The sequence below is a fragment of the Rutilus rutilus genome (assembly GCF_951802725.1).
Source record: "Rutilus rutilus genome assembly, chromosome: 12".
In the NCBI taxonomy this organism is placed as follows: domain Eukaryota; kingdom Metazoa; phylum Chordata; class Actinopteri; order Cypriniformes; family Leuciscidae; genus Rutilus; species Rutilus rutilus.
This window is the reverse complement of record NC_140217.1, coordinates 37,115,532-37,140,454: the sequence shown is the minus strand read 5'-3', so window position 1 is coordinate 37,140,454 and position 24,923 is coordinate 37,115,532. Positions and strand designations below refer to the sequence as shown.

The 24,923-nt window shown below is 35.7% G+C and overlaps 1 protein-coding gene across 2 annotated transcripts in view; it reads left to right on the top strand.

Annotated features, from left to right (window-relative positions):
* Positions 1–22,239, top strand: part of rims4 (regulating synaptic membrane exocytosis 4) — a 49,101-nt gene extending 26,862 nt beyond the window's left edge. For both annotated transcript variants that reach the window (XM_084426520.1, XM_084426519.1), the window contains 5 exons: positions 9,602–9,740; positions 18,163–18,275; positions 18,951–19,052; positions 19,413–19,552; positions 21,013–22,239. In XM_084426520.1, coding sequence (XP_084282646.1) covers positions 9,602–9,740; positions 18,163–18,275; positions 18,951–19,052; positions 19,413–19,552; positions 21,013–21,231 — 713 coding nt within the window. In that variant the 3' untranslated portion in view covers positions 21,232–22,239. The remainder of the gene's footprint in view (positions 1–9,601; positions 9,741–18,162; positions 18,276–18,950; positions 19,053–19,412; positions 19,553–21,012) is intronic.
* The last annotated feature ends 2,684 nt before the right edge of the window (positions 22,240–24,923 follow it).

The following is a 24,923-nucleotide window of genomic DNA, read 5'->3' as shown; positions in this document are numbered from 1 at the left end:
ATCATTGAGATAATGTTATAGTTTTTATTATATTTTGAATCCGTTTTGCAGAAAAAGGGTTATTACTAAAACCACAAAAAATGCCACTTGACATTAATTAAACTTTAACTGAAAAAAATATTAAATAAACATATTTGCGATGGCAACGTTTCTTATTTTCATTTAGTTTAACCATGTGCTAAAAAAAATAATAATAAAATAAATAAAAACTATATTGACATTTAAAAAAACAAAAAATATTATAAATGACAAAAACACAACAAATGTCCTAAAACTAACTAAAATGAAAAAGAAAGCAGAAAATATAAATCACTACTGTACACACTTAAAGGCAAAAAAAAAAAAAAATGTTGCACTTGCACTTCATTCTCTAAATGAAAAAATAAATCATGCATTATTTTAAGGATGTAAAATTGATTATATTTCTTCTCACTCAAGCCTTGCAGCAGCACTGATTGATCTCTCTTTTGACCTCTGATGGTGTAGCGTACAGGTGCATTTGCTCTGCACCCTTTGTGTTGGCATATGCAGTCGGAAAGCACAGCGATACACTGACGCGCGGGAGCAACAACAGATGGGTGTGCACAAATGCTCAGATTTACCTGCTGTCATGTCCTTTACTACAGCCTGGAAGTAAGAATCACGTTACGGACTTATATTTTGATCATCAATAATCATTATGGTTGTGAGTGAATCTCACAAAAACAGGCCCAGGCCACATTTCACCTCAAAAAAAAAAAAAGAAAAAAAAAGAAAATTAAAGCCTTTTAAGACATATTCTTGACATTATGACTATTATTCTGAATAGTAAATCTAATTAGAACCTCATTACTTTTTATTTTATTTTTTATTATGCAAACTAGAACATAAAATAATGCAAATATAATATAAAACATAACTTATATTTTATCACTTTTTGTTAAGCTTGGGGTGAAATAATTATTATGAAATAATGAAAGGTACAGAGCAGGATTATTATCGTTAACAGGATTATTATCGTTAACTAAAACTATTAAAAACATTTCTGGTAACTGAAATAAAATAAAACTTAAACTAAATGGAAATTAAAAATGTTAACTGGAAATTAGTAAAAACTAAAACTGAAATAAAAATAAATTAAACCTAAACAGCAATATTTAAACAACAACAAAAAAACGAATAAAATGACAAAAGCACATAACAAAACGATATTAAACTAAAATTAACAGTAAAATAAAAATATACAAATAAAATTTATTCCAAAATATTAATAAAACTACAATAAAAAAATAAAAATAAAAGAATGCAACGGATGCTAACAAAAAGGCCAAAAATGAAATAAAGAAATTAATATTTTTTGGATTGTGACATTATTATTATTGTTTTGACATTATAACTATTATTCTGAATAGGAAATCCTATTAGAATCTGTGATACAGAATTTTTTGGCTTAATTTTCTTTATGCAAAATAGGATTTAAATACTGCGATCCAGTATGTTCTTGACAGGCTTGCGTGAGATTCACCATCATAGACCAATAAAAATAAAAACATTACGTACTAGCAGGGAGTTCGTCCTTCAGTCAATATAACATCATAATGACAATTATATCTGCATAATGATGGAATAATGAAATAACAGGTGTGCACCCAATGTTACAAATGAAGATCATAATTGAAAATCCTAACCAAACATGCATTTGTTTTTAATACACCGCTTGGCAGAAGCGTTCAGAGAGCACATCAGTTTAAGAGGCTGTTGACTTGTGTAGTAAATCACAGCGTGGTACGTCTGTTTTGCAACATTAAGTCTCTCTGCAGAACGAGTCTGTTTGAAGCTTCACACAATGTCGACACTCACTTGCTCAGTTATGCCGCCTACACGTTATTATGACTGAAGTATCTGAAACAGCATCCGGTGGCCTACATTCTGAATGAACATGCTGTTCTGAAAGTCAATTAAGTCTTGAGCTGTGACTTAGTGGTAGTGGTGCTCATGCAGGCAAAATGAGTTTGAGTCCGGCTTTTGTGTCACAACCTGGATCGGGTTTACCTCCTGTTATCTTTACACTCAATTTCAAAAGCACTTTATTGTCATGGTTTTGTTCTGCCAAATAATTAATACTAATGCAACACAAAACAAATGGTGGCAGAAAAAAGTTCAGAGATGCAAAAAAGAATAAAAGGCTATTTTAAAATAGTATAAGAACGTCTTTTTTAATAAATGAATACATTGACAGTAAAGGCAAAGAGTTACGGTAACACTTTATTTTTATGGTCCTTTTTGAAGATTCTGTTGACAACTAACTCTCATTAGAGTATTAGCACAATTCATTAGCACAAGTCTAACATAATTAAATAACCTCCAATAGAATTATTATTCTGTACATACACGTCCTCAACCTAAACACAAGTGGCACTCTTCACCACACAACGGTAACCTCCAAAACTCCAACAAACTCATTTAAAACCCAACCCAACAGAACTTCAAATAAGACATCGCATTTACATCTTGCCCAAGAACATAAAAATTAACATTTAATAATTTATTTCAACATTTAATCTCCCTATCCAGTCTTGTACAATTTTTTGAGTGTATTGAAGTGCCTCTATTATGCTTTTTAAGATATTACCCTCAATGTAGAGTATAATCAGAGCCCGTCTACGGAGAGCCTGCCCACTCCCTATTAAGTCCTATTGTACCGAATTTTGGTTGTAGTTCCACCAGAGTTCCACTGGGGGCGATCGCCCATGAGTGCAGAATGAATGGGAGTCTATGGGGCTAGACGGCTAAATTTGTCTCTTTCACCCGATTGCCGTTGAGAAATCTCAGATTCGATAGTAGGTTTTGCAAGTTCAACATGGGTTATAGGTCGAAAGTTGAATGAACGAGTACTTATGTCCTTTCGATTTCTTACAGGTTGAGTTGTTGTTGCCCATAACACGCTAGCATTCTGCTAATGAACGCTGATTGGTCAGTGAAGGACTGATTACGACCAGAGATACCGCTGGATGGCATCGTGGCATCCGAAGCGGGACCAGAAACAAACAAAACAAAAACTCTTCTAGCCCGTGTGTTTACCTGTGTGAGCTGTGTTGTCGATGCCTCGAGAGAAAAGAGAGTGCAGAGCGCGAAAGCACCAAAGTGACTGAAGGATTGCCGTAAAGCAGTATCTCTGGTCGTACGATGTGTATGACGTCATTGACACTTTAAAAGACTTTTTAAAGCAAATAAGTGACTCTAAAAAATCTAACACCCAGCAATGTGTAATTTCTTTGCATCTCCTTTCGAATACAATATTCAAATTACTAGACAAAAAATTATATCCTGAGAAAAGTGGATTTTGATGGGTATAGCGCCATAGACATCCATTCATTCTGCACTCGTCCTGTGAGCGCCCTCATATGGAGCCAGAGTGGAACTGCAACCATTTCAGAAGCCGGAAGTTTACTGAGAGTGGAACTTCTCGCCTTATTAGACATTCTCTGGTATAATATAGCTGTTTGTGAATGTAAAAGGTCTGAAAAGTTTAAAGTTCAAAGTGCACGACAAATAGTGCACAAATAGTGCAAATCGATTCTGAACTGACTGTAATGAGTCGTCAGCGATTCCAGTCTCACTTCCTGTAATATAAATACGTAACAATGTAACAAACAAATTTGCATAATGTCCGCCTATGGTCTTCATTGGCTGCCCACAAACAACATCTACTTTGACCCGCCCTCAAACACGGTAGTTGTAGCTGAGACTGGTAGAGTTTGGTTCATGTTGTCGACACGTCGAGAAGACGATGTTTTCAGCGCTGCGAATCCACTTTGTCTCCACTTCAAAAAGATGAGGACTCGTAGTGGAATTGATACGGAAAAATCGTGACGCCATTGTTACTGTTCGTACCACTGTGTATCAAGTGCTGAGGAAGGCTCTGGAGCTGAAATTCAGATATGGTAATGTTGACCAATCACAACAGACTGAGCCATCTGACCAATCAGAGCAGAGTAGCTCTCAGAAATGAGGGGTTTAGAATCTTCGAACAAACCATTTTCAGACTCTTTGAGAAATGAGGTGATGCGCAATGTATATAATGAGAAAATTCAAGTATTTTCTTTTACTTTTGATGCATATAAAATAGATTAGGAACCTTTAAAAAAACTTACTTTATTTTTCAGTTCAATGCTAATCAAATAATGAAAATATATAAATTATATAAATATAGATCGATTTAAACCATCAACAATGATAAAACACTCCAATTATAAAACACAAGACAAATGTTTTAATCTAATGTCCGCCGTGAACAGACTCTTGTGTCTAGTCTGCAGTTACTGAAGCTCCAATATGAAAAATCAAACTCATAAAATCCCAGAAATATCTCAGGTATATTAATATAACTCTCATATATTTGCTTCTGATAAATGACCTTCTGAGGTCATTTTCCCCCCTTGTATCCATTTATAGCTCGGATCACTGTCTCCTGACTCCTGAAGCTCACTTCTCTTTTAGCCTGTATGGAAAACGTCAGAGCTGAATTATGCCAGTATATGAGTAAATATTTGGCATCATTTTTGGCTAAGACGGACGCATCTGTGTATGATCCGACCCTCCGCTGAGATTAAACAGATGGGCTCTCATACCAGCACATGCTTAATACTTGTGTATTTGGGGCTTTTAAAATGATTTTAACACATTCATAAATGGAGCATTAAAAAAAATGACTTCAGAGTAAATATTTAGAAGAAAAGGGAGCCTTTTATTCATTTTAATTTGATTCATTCTGATCTCAGTGTTTTGCCCCATTTTCCATAATGCATAGATTTCCCATAATGCATCTGGAAGTTGTTTTTGTATTTTGTAATTCCAATTATTCTCAATTCTGGTTCTGTAATATAGTGAAATATTTTTTGTTGACAGGGAATTGAACATAAAAACTCAAAATGAGAACCTTGTAGGGTAAAAATATGTCCTGGAAATAAAATAAATATAAATGTTAAAAAAAAGAAATAATATGAAATGCCTTTGCATTACAGTAATATAAACGAAATAAGACGTAATTGACAGGTTTTGTGAGAATCAACCACTTACATTAACTTACATTGTATTAAAAAAAAATTTGTTTTGCTTTGGACTGAAAAGCTTTGAAAGAAAGAAAGAAAGAAAGAAAGAAAGAAAGAAAGAAAGAAAGAAAGAAAGAAAGAAAGAAAGAAAGAAAGAAAGAAAGAAAGGAAGGTCTGGATATCCCTCTTTACTACAACAGTATAGTGTTAGATTTTGCATCTGATTAGAAAGCACAGAGGTTATAGCCTCCAACCAGGCATCTATCAACATCACTGTAGATCAATAGGCCTCTAGTGCTACTGATTTATCAAAGAGTTAATAGGTAATTAAGGCAGGCTGAGGTAACGAGAGGTAATGGCATGATCGATAGCATGGACAAACTAGAAAACTGACATGCTCATTTAGATGACAGTCAATGAGTGCCTTAATGATCTTCAGCACGCTATGTTGAAATCAAACCGAAGTTAAGAGCATCCTATTCCTGTTCATCTGAATCTGGGAAGTGTGCAGTCCATTAGTGACGCATCAACACAGTGTGCTCTTAAAGAGACAGTTCACCCAAATATTAAAATTATGTCGTTATTTTTTTGCTGTGCAACAAAAGGAAACTTTCTTGATGCTCTTTTCCAGCTCCAAAACGGTGTAAAGGTATCCATATATAGCACACAAGCGATGAGAACTATACTTTTATGGTGCTTTTGTGTCCTTTTTGGAGCTTGAAAGCTCTTGTTGGAAAAGAATTTCTCACAAAAAAAAAAAAAAAAGGTTTAGAATGACATGAAGGTGAGTAAATGACATAAATGACCTATTCCTTTAATCAAGCAAACGATGCAACTATTTGCATTTTAATTCACATATCACTCTGCTTTAGCAGTAGGTCTTAAGTCTGATAATAGGTTTTCTATAAGCCTCTTTGTTCTTTTAATCAAATTATAAATCTAAACACTGTCAACTGACAAGTGTGGGCCATAAACCACAAGCGAGATGAGATAGCAACTAAAAGGGCTTGTTAGAAAAGCCTCTTATTTATTTATTTTTTGCAGTAAATTCATGAATGCCACTTTGATTAATGGCTGTTGGCCATACTGATGAAATGAGATACTTTATCTGTTGTTGTCGGTGAGACCTATTTGTAATTGCACGTGTTGGTGAGGGATGTCCAGGGATCAGAAACATCACACTTAAACAAGATATAATTAATGTCCAAATTAAGTGTTTTAGAGCCAATTCATTTTTGCTCATACTGTGAAAAATCACCAAACAACACCCTGGCAATCCACTTGGAACTCCCTAGACACCAACAAACAAATCCCTAGCAACCACATAGCAACCACCCAGAACATTCTAGAAACCACTTAACAACACCCTGGAATCCACCAAACTCCCTAGCAACCACTTAGAACTCCCTAAACACCAACAAACAAATCCCTAGCAACCACATAGCAACCACCCAGAACATTCTAGAAACCACTTAACAACACCCTGGAATCCACCAAACTCCCTAGCAACCACTTAGAACTCCCTAAACACCAGCATGCAAATCCCTGAACATTCTAGAAACCACTTAACAACTGCCCTGAAAACCACCAATCAACTCCCAGGCAGCCACATAACAGCATGTTCAAACCGATCAGAACATCCTAGCAACACCCTAGCAACACCCTGGAGGCCACACTGAAGACCCTAGGATTGTGGTGGCAAGTGCATATACAATGCACATCTAAAAATCAAGTTTTTGCCCACACACTTCCTGAAATGTGACTTTTTTTGTGAAAAGATTAAATCATTGTTTCAAGCATGTTCACTAAATAAACACTGCAAGAGAGAAAGAGAGAGTGAGAAATCCATTGAAGCACACTGCTCTTGTCTCCCATAGCAACCCTGGCATTTCTAGTGCGTTTCCTGATACACGATGTTCTGTTTTGGAAGGTTACGATGACATGCTAGTTAGCATGTGCCGAACGCACCAGAAACGCAGGATGAGACAAAAGAGGACTGTATTTTTAGGAACCGCCTAACTAGGTCATGTGCTTCACGGCCAGGAAAAAGCTGTGAAAATGGCTGGATTCCCATCACTACAGAGTGAGCGTGTCCATGCAGATAGAACACGTTTCAGTGGATAACGTGTTTTCAGTGATGACTATATATATTATATCTATATATCTTACTTTCTGTTACATTATAACAGACATTTATAATGTGTCAAAACATTTATATTTCTAATAAATGGTGCGCTTTCGAACTTTCTAGTCGTCAGAGAATCCTGAAAAAAGTATCACGTTTTGTTTCCTCAAAAATAGTAAGTCGCTTTGGGTAAAAGCGTCTGCTAAATGAATAAATGTAAATGTAGTAAGCAGCACAACTGTTTTCTACAGTGGTAATCTCTTTTTCTTTTCTTTTTTTTACTTGAACAGATAATCAGCATATTAGAATGAGTTTCACTTTTTGATGATTTTGACGATATTTTTACGTTTTTTGATCAAATAATAAACTTCTTTCAAAAACATAAAAAAAAATAGTGTGCTCACCTTGAATGTTTTAACAGTAGTGTGCGTGTGTATGTATTTATGTATAAAATAAAATTTGGACATCAAACATCCCTCTTTTGAGGGATTCAACCTCATTGAATATTCATACAGGTCACAGTGATTTTGCCAAGACAGACAGACATGTTCCTGGATCAACATTTTCTGTCTAAAAATGTAGTCTTAACCCTATCCATACCCCTAAACCTAACCCTACCCATATGTTTTCCCTAAAATCAATGGGAAATGATAGGTAAATAACACTGATGTAGAACCATCTAACCCTGGTTGTAAGCCTAAACTTGACAAGCCTAAACCTCAAATCTGATTGGTTGATTGGAATGTTGTTTCAGGATCAACAAGGATGTTGTACTTGTTGCACTTGGTGAAATCAGGTTCACCATCCATACCTCTCATAAATGGGTTAGTCTACGGAAGTAAAATGGGTCATGTTTTATGTTGATGTATATGGGGAAAAAAAACATTATAAAATGACATCCAGCTTTGAAATTACTCTGAAAATCATTCTCTGAATAGAAATATATTCATGAGGTCATGGGCTAGTAAAGCGATCAGTCTGCGGCTGATCCCCTTCACCTTTACTAGGAAAAGTTCAGGCTTTGTGAATCTGTCCTCTAAGCTATCTGAGTTCAATAAGGCACCACTACACACTTGCATTATACAAGAAGATTATATTTTCTAAAGGATTTATTTTTATTACAACCAGTGCTCTACCTGGCAGCAATGTTATCACAACACTTCATTCGCAATGATATGGAGAGGATTTTATATAACTTGCTTTTTCCAGTGCCTTACTGCTCAGAATATCAGAGATATTTCACAATCATTTGTGGCGCTTGCTAAGGAAAAAAAAAGCATAACCATACATATTAGAGCATTTTACACGCGACCTCATTCCTAAATGACAACGATTCGAAACCTTTGACAAATCCAGTCACACAGAACATTCAGATCTGCGTTGGCGCTGGCGCTGACCAGAGAGAGCAGTTATCATGTTTAGGCATGAACACAGTTCGGCCACACGGTATTGTTATTTCTGTGTTGCAAATATTCATATTATCACAGACGTACTGGGATAAAAGTTTATAGATCGGATATAAACACTGATTTCTACGGAAGCGATCAAAATAGAGTAAATCACCTTTTGTAAGAAACTTGACGTTCAAATAAAGACTGTTTTAATTACATTGTTACACCAGTAGGTGGCGACAAGTGACTGCTAAACAATGTATTTGTCATTGAATCATTCATTCAAGGGATTCATTCAAAAACACCAATAAATCCAGTAATGAAACAAGTCTTTTTGAATGAGTCATTTAATCATTCATTCAAAACTATTTTCTTTTTTAAAGTACTCAAATCAAATTAATTAAATGACCTGCAGCAATTTACATTTTGCCAGAACCTCCAGTAAATTACATTAAATTGTTTATTTGTCTACTCTGAATCGTAGGAGAATCATGATCTCTATTTTAAACAAACTTTGATTCTCAAATTATCCAGAATCATGAAGCTCTAATACAATTTAAAACTGTTTGTCCTAATGATACCTTAAAAACCCCTTACCTGTCAGGGATCACTGGTGATCCCAGATTATTTTAGTTCAAAATATGTTTGAGCTTATATATCTCAATATTAATAACAGTCTGGTTAATTTTGAGTCTTGAACTATAAACTCTCAAGGGTTGGCTTTCTAAATGTATGTGTGTTATGTTTCTATTCAGAATTACTTATGAGCAGTAACCTTTTTATTTTGGGCATTTCATGTATGCAGCACTTGCCAAAATTGGGGGTGATGAGGAAGGGGTTAAATCATGTAGCTTGATGAAGAGAGGTGTGATGAAATTCACAATTTTTACCTACTGGAACAGGCATAAAAATCCCACAAACTTACATTGAAGGAGGGACTAAAAGTAAAAATCAAAGAGACTTCAGCCAGTAGGCAACAAGCTAAAAATATAAAGAAAAACATCTTCTGAATTAAACCTTGGTTTGGTGAACTGACCTTTCTTTCCTTGTTTCAGACCCCGAGGGCCGCAGGTTAAAGAGCATTCAGAGGAGTACAGAGACAGGGCTGGCTGTAGAGATGCCCAGTCGGACGGTCCGGCAGGCGAGCCACGAGTCCATCGAGGACAGCATGAACAGCTACGGCTCAGAGGGAAAGTGAGTATTAGAAATCAATGTACCTTTATAGTCCCATCAGTAAGGCCCGACACACAACCAACAACACATGTATACAAAGTCTTAGAATAGAAAGTTCGATATCCGAACCTTTTAGGGATTTTAGTTTAAATTCATTCTGAACTTTTCATTAAATGTTATTAATTAAGCAGCTCGTAAACATACTTTATCACTTGAAAAACGTATGCAATCACTTGAGACATTTCTCCTTATGTAGAACCTTTTTGTCATTAAGCATTCTTGAAAATCAAGTCAAGAACCCTTAGGTTTGCGCTGCAATGCCATAGAGGAACCATTTCTGGATCCCCAAAGAACCTTTCAGTGAACAGTTCTTAAAATAAATAAAAATTCTTAGTGTGAAGAACATTTTAATAACCAAAAAAAAAAAACTTTTCCCACTTTGTGCAATGGAAAGGTTCCATGGATGTGGAAATCAGTTTACTAAATAATGCAAACTTAACTGACTGATTCCTTTCCACTTTAAAGGTTCTTCATGGAACCATCGATGCCAATAAAGAGCCTTTATTTTAAGGAGTGTACATATTATAAGTACATGGGGAGTGTACTTGGCGTGAAACAAGCTTTCATCCACAACAAACCAGAAATGTGTTCATTTCAACTCTTATTATACTTGATATGATTTAGCATTATCGTTAATACCATAAAAAAATAACCATATCACAATGACTCACTTTTAAACTACAACAATTAATACTGAGGGTAAAAAACACTCACAAAGATGATGCTTCCTCTCAAACTGAAATATAGAATCTGTTATTTTGCAACCGCAGTCAGTTTGTTATCGGTTTGATTGGCTGATACATAATTATGGGATAAAAATAGGAAGGACTGTTGTATAAAATTGTGGAAAAGTGCAGGTGAGATGAGTAAAGAAAAAAACACAAATCTAACTCTTTACTCAGCCTTTTGTTTATATTCAGCTACAGACAAAATCTTTCTTATTTTTCTTTTTTTTCAGCTAAAAGAAAACATGCGATACTATATAATACGTTTCTGTTTTATCAGTTTAACAAATCAAAATCAGAATCATTACATGTACCCTCTGGACCTATATGCCCCTAGATTGGAATCACTGTTATACAGGAATCAAAAGTCTCACGTTCCCATTTTATTGATTTGGGATACACTGCATGTGTTATTGCATTACATTCCTCTAGAAACAGGGATGCTCATCCAATAACACAAGAAAAGCATTAAAAGTGTCTTTACTGTCAGAAGATTGTGCTTATATCTGCTATATCAAGCAATAAATAAAATGTGTTTGAGGTATTCCCGTAAGTTACATAACCAACCATATAAACCCCTTTCTCAGTAATAAACCTTTTCTCTGCTGGCTCCATTTCTGAATGAAATCCAGAATTCTGTGTAGACGTACTGTAAACTCGTTTCAGATCTGGACACCGTCTGGTGTGTCACATCAAAGCCACAGGTTTTGGGTTTTGCGCGATGTAGTCTTATTTTAGCTCTGTGGAGGACAATAGCTGTTTAACTTCAGTTCCAATGTGCCAGAAAGTTTGGATACATAAATGGAGAAGATATTTGCAGGTTTGGGCTAGTTCAGACAAATATGCTTAGATGAACTACAGTTTTGTCATTTTATTTCATTAAACGAACTGATTATCAACCAGGACGCGTGCCGGTAAAGAGATTTTTCAAATAAATCAAAGATTATTAGTGTACGGTAAATATATTTCATTCTTTCTACTTCAAAATTTCACATTTAATTATTCTATGCATTACTTGCCAATTCTTTGTAATTATCGGTAATTATAAATAATTTTGAGTGAAAATTGTTTTTACACCATTTTTTTGTGTAGGCCAGGGCCAAAAGTAAGACATGCATGATTATCATTGCATTAGATAACAAAAGTGTCATTTTATTTTATTTTTCAAACAAAACATGATGATTAAGCAATAGACATTTGGTTCAAAATGAAGACTAAAAAAGTATTTGGACACTTTGTGGTTGTCAAATGCTAAAGTAGATGACATGATGTTTCAGGCAAAACAATAAAAAATAAAAAAAAAACACTCATTTATGACAAAAACTTCTGAAATGTGCTCGTGTAGTTCACTTCAAAAGAGTATGTTCAGTTACATAAAAATAGCAATATGTTGGTTGATTTTGCATAAATTTCCCCTCAAACTCCATGTCCAATACCCAGACATCTATTAGAAATTCACAAACAGACAAAAACTCCCCACACACCTTACGTAATGCAGTTGAACACTCTTCTTGTGCAGGTCCATCATGGGAGTAAAATCCAGCCCAATTCAGCTGGATTACTGCACAGTTTATGGAGCATGGGGATTACAGTTTTGGCTGCAACTGCTGAGGATATTTTACCATATTACATTGCATCTTATGGTTCTCATGAATACATAATGGAGTAAAACATATTTGAAATAAACACGCGCTGTCAGTCTGAGGTCTGACAAACAACAGTGATGGAAAATCATTGCGCAAGGTTGATTTGATTCAATGGTATTTTTTTGATAGACTTCTGTGGAAGTTTCTGCAATATTTATTCAGTATCTAGTGTCTATTTTATGCTGTTTCCATTAGATATTATTGGTAACTTGCCTTTTAGGCCAGATAAAGTTGGGCTTTTTGCCCTTAAACACATTAAATGTTATAAAAACATGATATAAAAAGTTATACAACATTATGAAGAGTACATTTATAAAAACATTGACAATATTACAATTTTACAGAGCATTAATAAATCAGAGTTGTAGGCCTCGGTTCTGAATTCTGAAAACAATTTTTTTGAAGAAATTCCAACAATAAAGTGAAATTGATAGTGAATTGAATTACAAAAAGTAAATAAAAAAAATATATAGTGTTCTATAATCTTGCTGCAGCTGTTATACTGATGTAGAAGCATAGTTTCTTGTGCTTTTGTGTTATTAAAACAAAAATAGTATGAATCTAAATTAAAGACTGATGCACTCTCTCAGTTACATTTACAAAGATCAGAATATCTTGCCTGAACTCCCACTTTTACCAGTAAAGTCATCTTTTGGGGAGCAGGAAGTTTGAAAGAGGTCACATGAGTGACATTTATGTAATGGACCTGTCAAAATGCCCTAGAAAGCAGAAAGTGCTCTAATTATAACTCCAAAAGCAGAACTGCTCTTGGTGCATGGACCAAAAATATGATCATATTAGATGTCCTGAATAAAATCATATTTGATACACACTGCATTTTGTCAGAAACTATCAGTGTGAATGCACAGGTGTTTTGACAAAGTTACCACTAGTTTGACGTTTGACAACCAAAAAGTGTCAAAATACTTAATTATGAACCGTATATATATATATATTGTTTCATCATTTAAAAATGTTTTGCTTGAAAAATGTGTGCTAAATGCCACTTAGGTTAGATATTTCATATGCAATGACATTCATGCGTACAGTAATCAATTTCTGAAAAACGGTGTTGAAAGGGGATCGGACTGAGCACCACAACACACTTGTAGCCAATCAGCAGTAGGGGGCGTGTCCACCCATGATGAAGGAGGAGAGAGCGTGAGCCAATCAGCAGTAGGGGGCGTGTCCATCCATGATGTGGGAGGAGAGAGAGTGAAAAAGAGGGAGGTTTGAAGAAAGACTGTAGAAAGAGAGATGCTGAGAGACATTACAAAAGGTCATGAAGTGGTTCTCAAACAGTTCACCTGGATAAATAAATAAATAAAAAACAAGAGAGAAAAGGTCAGAGAAATATCACTGGAAAAAGAAGGGTTATGATCATAGATATCATATATAAAGGCTAGATGTCTCGTGCGCGCTGCTGGCCAATGGAGGTCGACGTCCGCACGTGGCGGCCATCTTGCCACAGTGCGCTCGCTCACTGTTTAATGGTGCAAATACTTTAAAATAACCATAACTTTCTCAATTTTCTACCGATTTTCAAACGGTTTGGTTTGTTATAAACGTCAGAGATGTAGTTATGAGACTACATTCATACACTGCATACATATGAAAAATTATAACATACATGTTCAAGCATTCGGAATTATAGCCACGTTAATAACGTTTGTAAGAAACCAAACCGTTTGTAAATCCGTCAATATTTCAGCGAGATATGAGGATTTGTGTGCATGTTGATCATTCACCTTAATGCACAGAGCACTGAGACAAGATGGCCGAACGGTGATACCGGAAGTGACTGCGCCATAAGACATCTAGCGTTTATATATGATATCTATGGTTATGATCAGGCAAGAGCTTCAGGAATGACATTAATATTAGAGAAGCTTTCCAGTGCTGGAGAGACCCAAGCGGGAAGGCCTGAAAACGGACGCAGAGGTGGAGTTGTTTCTGCTCGGAGTAATATTGGTTTTGCTATGTTCCACAGAACCAATATATAGGCCTACTGTTGTGTAATGTTAGCTGTAGTAACAGGACAGTTTTTAGTGTCATTGTTTTTCTGAAGCTGATGGCGACTAACAACCAACTCTTGCTTACATATACTCTTGTGTACTGTTTGTTCATTTTTTGTCCTCCTTTGTCGTTCGTTCGTCGTCTTGGCTTTATTTTTCGCTAAGCATTCATTTGCTTGGCTTCTGCTATGATAAAGGGACATCCACTCTTGCATTGCACGTTTATGCATTTTGGGGGCGGAGCAATGAAGGGAGGGGTGTGTTTGTTTGGGTTGATTTCAAATATCAACATCGTTTCTCAGAAATCGCCAACTGCACTTTTAAGTGTCCAAATTCTTTGTGGGGCCACTGTATAAATCGAAGATCATCTCCATTCTCCACCACATTCAAAGATAAGCCGTCACCTCTGCGCTCTATTTTAGATGCATAAACATTCCCTACATACTTTTCACCTTCTTCTGGTCAGCACTAACTCTTGTACATACTCATGCATGCAAGAATGCAGCATCTGTTTAAAAAGTTTGCATGCAATGAGTGCCAGAAGAACAGCGCAGAGACAGTGATATATAAAGCAATTGAAAGCAGTGCGCTGAGACGCCATGATTAACACATAACGCAGACAAATGTTTATTCGAGTGACATCAAGAATGCGGCGTGTAATATGTGGAGCGGTGATAGGTGTATTTGTCACTCTCCGAAGCGTTTGTAGTAATGTATGTGTGTTTACTGATGGCTGCTGCTGACGCCAGTGCACACAGGGACCAGTGAGTAATAATGACTCTGCTTTTGCAAGATAGAATGATGAAATGTCACATGAGAGAGAGCAGAGGGGGAAAGGAATAGTTTGTCCAAAAATGAACATTCTGTCATCATTTGCTCACCATCATGTTATCCCAAACCTGAATGAATGTCTTTCTTCTGTGAAACACAAAATATGTTTTGAAGAATCTTCACGCAGCCTATTACACACATTTCTGTCAATACTTTTGTTTCTAAAAAGAATGAAACACCACAAAAAAGTAGCCAAGCCTTCCAAGTTGTTTTTAAAATCAGTTCACTTGGCTGCCATCTTTCTGCCATTTCCAGTACAAGTACAGATCCCGTCTACTTGAATGGGAAAATCAAAGCTTATGTTACATTTTTAATCAGCAATAAAATATGACAACAATGGCATCATATATTTGCTTCTTTAGCTTAGTTGGTTTTGAGGCTATGATGCACTTAAACACTTTTGGTCTGTTATCATATGGCTTCAACACTGCATAAATACTAGTTTTTTTATTTATTAATTTTTGTCTTGTCCAGAAAATACACTACCGTTCAAAAGTTTGCTAAGAAAGCTTAATATTTTTTAAAAGAAGTCTCAAGGCTGCATTTATTAGATAAAAAATACAGTAAAACCAGTGAAATATTATTAAAATTTGAAATAATATAAATTTTTCAGGGTTCTTTGATAAATGGTTCAAACATTATAACATTTTTTTTTAACAATTGAACACGTCCTTACAGAATAGAAGTAAAGTAAATTTCTTAAAAATAAAATCTTACTGACCCCAAAACTTTTGAATGACAGTGTAAATCAACCAATATTTAAAGCATTGCATAAAATCTCAAGTCTTGTTTAAGTGTATTTTGTCTGCACTGGCAGATTTATTGTTAAAAAGTGTTGCTTCTCAAGTTACATTATTTGTTCATATTTTAATTGGAAAATTAGAATTTTGAATTTAATATGAAATATTATTATAGTGAAAATAAGTTGTTTGAAATACTGATTCTCCAATGGTTAGTGTGGTTATATGAAGATTCTTCAAAAATTCTCAGTGTGTGTTCCAAAAGGTTCCGGTACGACATCAGGGGGAGTAAATGATGACTATTCCTTAAAGAACAGAGAGACAAGCGGATAGATACACCAGACGAGAGACTAAATGATGAACTAGATATTGACATGGGACAAAGAGACAGGGTAGAGTGAAAAATGAGCAAGAGAACGAAGAGCGGATGAAAATGGGGTCTCTTGGGATGACCAGTCTGAGTACTAGGCATTAGGATTGTCTGTACCCTCCCAAAAGCATTTTAAAAATAGACCTGTGCGGACACGGCAGGCAAAAGAGACAGAGCGCCGGAGAGAATCGAGGTCAAACCGCAGAAAGAAAATTAATTATGAATCCGTCCACATTAGTGTGGAGGATTATTGAGAACAAACACTGAGCAATGGGAATGGAGAAAGGAGGGAGAGACGTGTTTGAAAGGAGGCTTGAAGGAGAATGTGATATAAGACCACCAAGGACAGCTTTTAAAAATGCATATCAATTTCTTTTTTTTAATTGATATAATTACAGATGAAATGTGTGTAATTTCTTGCAGAACTACAAAAAATAATGACTATTTTCAAACAGGTTTCCTGAACACTGTTGCTGTGTCGGACAGTTTAAATAAAAAGAAAAGTGTTTCAATAGTGCCACAGTATTTTCAGGAGAATGAATCTACAAATGGCTCGGATTTAGTGAGAAGTCACAACAACAGCCACATCAAATTTGCCCAATGTGGTATTACATCTTCACACAGAATGTAAAAACGCCTGATGTCAGCAGAGATGTACAGAGCAGGGTGGTTACGTTGGGCTCAAATAAGCACACCTTTCTCCTCTTTGGCCCAAGTGACCTTTTTTTCTTGCAGAAGGAAAACACTTTTTTCACCACCATCTGTTTCAAAATGGATCTCTTGTTACAAAAATTGGACCTAATTAATCTCATCCATGCACAAGCGGCTACCTTCTGTTTGCTGAAAAAACATGAAAAAGCTTCGATAAGCAAATATGAGCTTCTTCACTTGTGTAGATAGCTGAAATTAAGTCCATTTTAACTGAGGAATAAAAAAGAAAATAAGAGGCTTGCCAAAGGAGAAACATTTTATAAATGAGACAAGCAGGTACATGGCCATTTCTTTGATAGTATATTAATAATTAATAATATTATTAATATTATATATACTTTCAAATACTTTGTGTGTGTGTGTGTGTGTGTATGTGTCTATATACAGTATATATACACTTTTACTATATATACCATTTTATCATATATATATATATATATATATATATAGTATAGTATACAGTTTATACATACTTGTATATGTAAGACTAGTTTATTCAATCATAAAATACATCAAGTACACATTAGTCTTGTACTGTACCTTTGTATTTTTGCTTTAAATTTTATACAGTTTTTTTATAGGTTTTTTTTAACGCCTAGCATTATTTATGGAAGAATTTTTGGGGGTAAAAGTAATCAGAAAAACATTTCCGGAAACCAAGGCTGATGAAAAAGCGTCCAGTCACTGTCGTGCTGTTAGATGAAGGCCAGGCCTCCTATTTCAAGGGGTCACGAGGGTGAATATGACATGGAGCATCGGGCTCATCTCCTACAAACACACATATACTGTTAGTAATGAAATTTTTTTTGGCCACATACATCTCAAATAGGAGCAGGAAAGCAGTGTGATTATATGTGTCTGTGTTGGCTTTGCTCCAGTGGAGCACTCTCACTATCACTGTCAGGCTTAAAGGCTGTCTATCTTCATTACATAAAAGAGAAGTACCTGCCGTCCACCGATCCCGTCCCATCACAGAGCCATGCCATTATCGGTCCAGCCACAACAGAATAAAGCAAAAACTCTTAATGTCTGTCATACATGTTGTTCGGCTAATGTGAAGATTTCATTAGCATCTTCAAAGCGACAGATAAATTTGATCAATTCTGAAAGCCAGATATTTTTGACTTTAAAGAGAGTGCAAGCTGAATATAAAACGAACAAATTGCACTGAAAAATGTCTGCACTGAGCTTCTTAACATTGTTTTAATACGGCAGTATATGCATTCTATCCAGCGAAATATGTGGCCGACAAAACACAGCACACATTAAATGGTATATACGTAAACCTTTAAATAAAATGAATACAAATGTGCACAGTAACACTGCCCTGTTTTCTTCCCTTTAGTCTGAACTACAGTGGAATGTGTTTGGCATCAGATGCTCAGTTTAGTGACTTTCTGGATGGGATGGGACCGGCTCAGTTTGTGGGGAGACAGACACTAGCTACAACTTCATTAGGTGAGTGCATTTATACATCAGACAATTGATGCTACCTCACTTCACTTCACTACTACAGGTACATTGAAAATGTGCCCTTTTCTTTTATGCACAAATCGACAAGTGGCTGGTAATTGTCAGAGCTTCTGTTAAAATATTCAATTAAATACTTGGAAATTAGGATGCATAAAAATAAATATTATTTTCCATCTTGATGCTTCTAAGAAATTATAATGAAAAAATAATTCAATGAACCTCTGACAAAATCAGTTTATTAAAGAAGCTAAATCTGAAATTGAAACAGAATGTAATATCGATTGTGCAGGAGGTAATTACAAGAAATGGTCACTGAAAGCTAACCAATGCTTATTTCGTTCTCAAATGTGATGTAAAATGATAGAAATCAATTATGATTATCGATTTTGTTGGGAGTAGTGTAAATAATAAGAAAACGTGTTCTTTGTGTGGGTTCTGAGCATCTGTGTTACTAATATACTGTAGCAGCCATTTAGCCAAAATGCTGTGTTGACCGATTCCAGCATCCAAAATCAATAAATAAGATTGCAAAAGATTTTTTTTTTTTATTGTCAGTAAAATATTTAAATTGCTAAGGAAAAGGAAGAAATAAAGTCACTTTACCTGTATTCCCCCACGTATCACTTGACACTGTTTAATGTGTGTATTGATGTCTTGCAGGAGATGTAGAGATCGGACTGATGGAGAGGAACGGGCAGCTGGAGGTGGAGATCATTCAGGCTCGAGGACTCATCATGAAGCCTGGATCTAAGGGCCCTCCAGGTGATTCTTCATCAGACAGAACCTGACGTACTGAGGGATGAGTCTGAAAGAACTGTTAGATTTATTTAGCCAGAGGACAAACTGACTGAAAATGTTTATAGATGGGTCCTCAAAATACACAAATTTCTCTTAGATCCAATCTGTGATTGTTCTCTTCTTATTTGAGCATTCATTATCCAGAAGAGAGAGTGTGTGTGTGTGTGTGTGTGTGTGTGTGTGTGTGTGTTGAAAAAAGAAGGGAAATTGAAAAGAGTCTAAATTGGTTTCTCTTCAGGGTTTTCAAAGTGATTTTCAGTGTCTTCCAGATTTCAAGGATGCAGTTTGAACTATTATATTTTTTGTTTACTCCCTCCTTTTCAGCGGCCTACATTAAAGTGTATCTTCTGGAAAATGGTATCTGCATTGCCAAAAAGAAGACAAAGTCTGTTCGGAAATCGCTAGATCCCCTTTACAATCAAGTCCTTGTTTTTTCAGAGAGTCCGCAGGGAAAGGTTGTACAGGTAAACAAGATTTCTACCTTTTCTTAAGGTTGCTTGTGCAAAAATGACCACAATAATACTATGTTCCGTCATAGGTTTTTTTTTTTTACAAAAGTAATATTTAGGGTTAGGGGATGTTCAAATCTCAAACTCTTAGTATGAACAATAGATGTAGTGTTACTTACCTTATAGAACTGCATCATTAAACCAGCAAACTAACCCTAGAATACTTGCATTTCTTAATGCATTGAACATTACGCTGTCAAGCACTATTTAAATGACAAAGAAAGAAGCAATTATAGGCTCTAATTTACAGCAAAGTTTACCCACGTCTTTTCCAATTTGGTGTAATTTCTCTACAGGTGACGTTGACATCAGTGAATGATCATTTCTTGTACATTCTCTCCATCACTTGTGAAGAGAACTGGCAGAGAAAAAGCAATGTAGTGAATGCTTTATTTTTAGCAGTGGAGAAGGAATAGGGGGAAACATTTCATATCTCTTCTAATTATACATTTTTCCAAGGACAACATTTATGAAATCCTGTCACAGCAAACACTAAAGGTTAGAACAGACTGCAGGATGTTCAGGCACATCGTGCGGCGGGAAAAACATCATTTGCATGCGTTTATTCACTGATGTATGGCGTCCTCCGTTATGAAATGAATCTAAGGGAACTTTCAGATTGGCGTAGGCCACTTGCTTCCCTTTTTTGAGATTATTCTTTAAAAATGTTCACACATTCATTATCATATTTGGGAATTCAGTTATTCAGTTTTGTGCTATTGAAGATGAATGAATCACACAAAACCTATTAAAACCATGCCTGCATTATATTACACCACAAAAATATAAAGAAAGAACTAAGAAATCTTGTTTTGCTTAAAGACAATGTAGCCTAGTTTAAAGAACTTTTGCGATGTGACATTATTTTCACGACAATTAAGCAAATTTCATAAAAAAAATATATATATATCAATGCTTCTAAAATATGCTTTATTTTCTTTATGCAAAATATAATTTCTTTTAATTTTAGGGTGATCTGGACAGTGTGTGTACTGGACATAAGATTAATGAAACTGACACATTTTGAATAATTCAAAATTGAGAATTATTAATTTATGAAAAGATATGATACATTTCAAATTGTGAGATTAACTCAGATTAATGGAACAAACAAAAAATCCGTATGAATCAGAATTATGAATTTTTGAGGATTACATACATTTCAAATATAGTCACCCAGATTAATGGAAAAAAAAAAAAAAAAAAAAAAAATCTTATGAATTATGATCCATTCAAAATACAGACTTATGAGGATTACATTTCAAATTGCGAGGTTGTTCCTAGATTAATGGAACTAACAAAAAAATCGAGAATTATGAAATGATATATTATATTTAAATATTATATTTATAAATGTTAAATTAACAATATTATAGTCAAAAGTGTTGCTTAATACTTCCATCTCTCACGAACAGGTCATTGTTTGGGGAAACTACGGCCGGATGGATCGTAAATGCTTCATGGGCGTGGCACGCATCCTATTGGAGGAGCTGGATTTGACAAACATGGTGATTGGCTGGTACAAGCTTTTCCCCACCTCTTCTATGGTGGATCCCACAATGGCGCCGCTGATCCGACACTCCTCACAGCTCTCTCTGGAGAGCACCGTGGGCCCGTGCTGTGAACGCTCCTAAGACCAACCACTCAACTAGATTTATTTTTCTCTGGAAGGGCTCTCACAGCCCCTGCCCTAAAAGTGCCGGTTGTGCATGACTGCGGCACTGGAACCCTCTGGAATGTTCTAGAATTTCTTCAGAACTAATAGCCTTTCTGGAATATTCCAGAATCCAAAACAGAGGAAATGCTCTTTTTCAGCCTCTGAGAAAAAGACTTCAGGACGGTCACAGAATGCAGAGCAAACGTCTGGGCCTTTATTTTAGCTTTCAACACATTAGCTTGTGATGGTCCGTATGTCTTTCAGAGGAAACGTCCTCAATTTTGAATTGATTTCCAGAAAACAGGCCGATGTTTGTGGGTGCTGCAATGGATCGATTCCGATTAGATGAAACGGATGGGTTTGTGCAATATGACATCCAATAGAAAGAAGAATGTATCGGTAAAAAAAAGTGCGGGTTTGCATTCATTATCTTGCGTAACTAACAATACAGGAATAGATACATGTCTTAAAAAGATCCAATATGTGTAGTTTGAAAAGAGTCTTTTTTGCTTCATGATTTGGTTTGCACACGGATCTTTTTCTGTTCGTGTCTCTTCTGTTTCGTCTTTCTCATTACTGAACAGTGCCAATGTTACCAGCAAGTGGCTTTATTTGTGGTTATCTGTGTCTATATTCAGTGACTAGATGCTTTGTGAATCAATAATCTAGGCAGACACACATTTAAAAAGACAGATGCTAATTGTCCACAATATTTTCCCGAGGTAACAGTGACATGTTCCAGTCGAGGAATATTTGATGTCACTGTACATTTTTTCCACTCTAGGCCTAATAGTGTGGGTGCAAGTCACTTAAGTAACATAGGATTATAGAGTGCTTATGGAATAAATGTCAGTAAATTATATACAGTAGTGGCCAAGAGGTTTTTAATGGCTGATATCTAGAGAGCAGGGTGATAGAAAGCAGACATGATATGCACATATATAATACAATTGTATAATAACAAATGACATGTACACCAAATGACAAATATTTGAAAAAGAAAATTTACAACAAAGTTGACCACTTCTGTAAATCGGCCAATCGGACAAAAAAATGTGCCACATTTCTGTCAAATTAATCGGCCTGGGGCGCGTTTCCCGTACAACGACGTAACAGTCAAGACTGTTTCCCGAAACCGTATCGTCGCAAATTTGTCATTTAACCGGTAAATGATGTCACGCATGTGGTAGAGTAATAACTTCTTTTAATGAATCCGTTTGAGATCAAATTAATGCTAGATGTTTTGCTATGAATTACAGACATGGCATCTGAGGACTAATTCTCCTCTTTCTTTTGCTTTATTTCCAGCTTCAATCATAGGCTTGTTCTTACGTACTAGGGCATGTATGTACGCACATGCGCACGCTTCAAAAACTGTGCTTTAAAAAGACGTAAATGACATTTGTATGCATCCTAAATAAAATACACAGATTGAACCGAATGTCAGCATACTTATTTTGGATTTAAAGGAGAACTCCGGTGAATCTGACTGCAGTAGATGTGAAAGATATGAATAAAAATGATGTTTATTCAGCCAGAGCACATACCTGTATTTACATCCTGTTTTCGGTCGAAGTCCACAGTAGTCGATTGTCGAGTTCACGCGCGTGATCATAGGTACTAAACCTATGCGCGTGAACTCGACAATCGACTACTGTGGACTTCGACCGAAAACAGGATGTAAATACAGGTATGTGCGCTGGCTGAATAAACATCATTTTTTATATATTTCTTTCACATCTACTGCAGTCAGATTCACCTGCGTTCACTCAGAAGGAATCACTCACATGACCTGTGCACTTGTAATGACACATCAAGGATGTTAAGAGGCTAAAAGCAGGTTTAAAACTTGCCCCATTGAAGTCAACAGGGTGCAAATTGTAAAAAGAGGATAACACGGTGTAGGCAACACCGATTTTTGTCGTTGTTCTCTGTACTGACAGCACTCCAAATGTACCAAAAAATGACCGGAGTTCTCCTTTAAGTCCACGTCATGCATGTTCACATCATGTTCGTTGGAACTATGCTGATAACAACGAAACTTGCAACCATAGTTGGCTAACAATGCTTTCGGGAAACGCACCCCTGGTCGATCGATGTTTGACAGTCTGTCACGAATTATAAAAAGATCATTTCTTTTTGCACTTTGTAATCTTAAATGTCTTTCTTACAAGCAATCGCTAGTTTGGCATAAGCCATTTTCTTCTTTATATTATTATATTATTTGTGACTTTCAGGATGCAGAATCTTTAGTAGCAATGATAAGGTTGTAGCATTAGATAGTAGCATTCGCATGAAAGGCATCTTAGTTTGCCACGATCTAATGAGATTTTGCATGGAATTGGATTATAGAGCGTTTTCGCTGGCAGTCGAGCAAACATGTAGCAGCGAATGATCAAACAAATACTGTTACACTGCACAGAGAAATACTGTGTGACATCTTTATTAATAAATAATACTGATACAATTTCTTTTCATGTCCTGAAATGATGAAAAGCAAAACATTTATAGGCCTACATACTAGCACAGAAAACTAAAGGGAAGAAAACAGCATTCTGCATAGAGAAGAATTTTTATGTCCAGCATAAAAATAGGACTTTTTGTGAAGAAAAATACACGATTTACCACCAGACAAAAGGATTTTTTAAAAAGATTTATTCCTCTCTGAGAATCTCGGGAGTGATTATTTAAATTACCGCTGAAAAACATACCTCAAACACCCTCGACATAATCATGTTGTTAAGGCCATATAAAAGCACTGCCACATTCTTTCTGAAGAATTAAATGTTCATCGTCTTAAAAAGCAAATCAATTTTTGCTCACTTTGTTTGTTACAGGGAGTAAAGCCAGATTTTCTCTGCATTACATTAGAAACTTCTGCATCCATGTAGCAATATAGAAAATGCTCAATTTTAGACGAAGCGCTGAATGTCTGAGATCCTCAAGAATTTAGTGCCAAAAAATGTGCATTTCAAAGATGTGTTGATGATGGGCTGAAAGAAATGAACGCTTAAAATTTGTGCAATGTAGTGATTAGCACTATATTACAGGTACACTATGTAACTTTTGGGCCTCAGTGGTTAAAAAAACAAAACTGAATGCATTTTGTGGAAGAACATTGTTTTGGTTGTGCTTCGGCTCTGCGTGACTGTGCGGATGAATATGGTTATCCTACTGTTCATACGACGTTCACTACTAGGCGTAAAAGAGATATAACCAGTTTAGATGGAAAGTATCTCAAGCTGACTAGCTGAAGAAGGTAGCTTTACACATTTATTATTAACGCTACTTCCTTAAAAAATGTATTCCAGCAAAGCACTACAACAACCATAATGAAATGAGCCTTCACTATAGATAATGCTTTACAATGAACTCTATTAGAGAGCTACATATGATATTTTATCTGTTCAATAAAATACCTTACTCACCTGTTGAGTAATAAACATGCCATCTCCGCATCGCTTTTACCACATTTCAGATCCCTCAGTTCTCGCCATCTCCGACATATGGAAGTTTGTTTCCGCCACAAAATAAAACATTTTAAAAGATAATTGCGACTTTTTATCTCACAATTACGAGTTTACCTCTCGCAATTCTGACTTTATTTCTCAGAATTGCGAGATATAAAGTCAGAATTGCGTGAAATAAAGTCGCAATTGCGTGTTATAA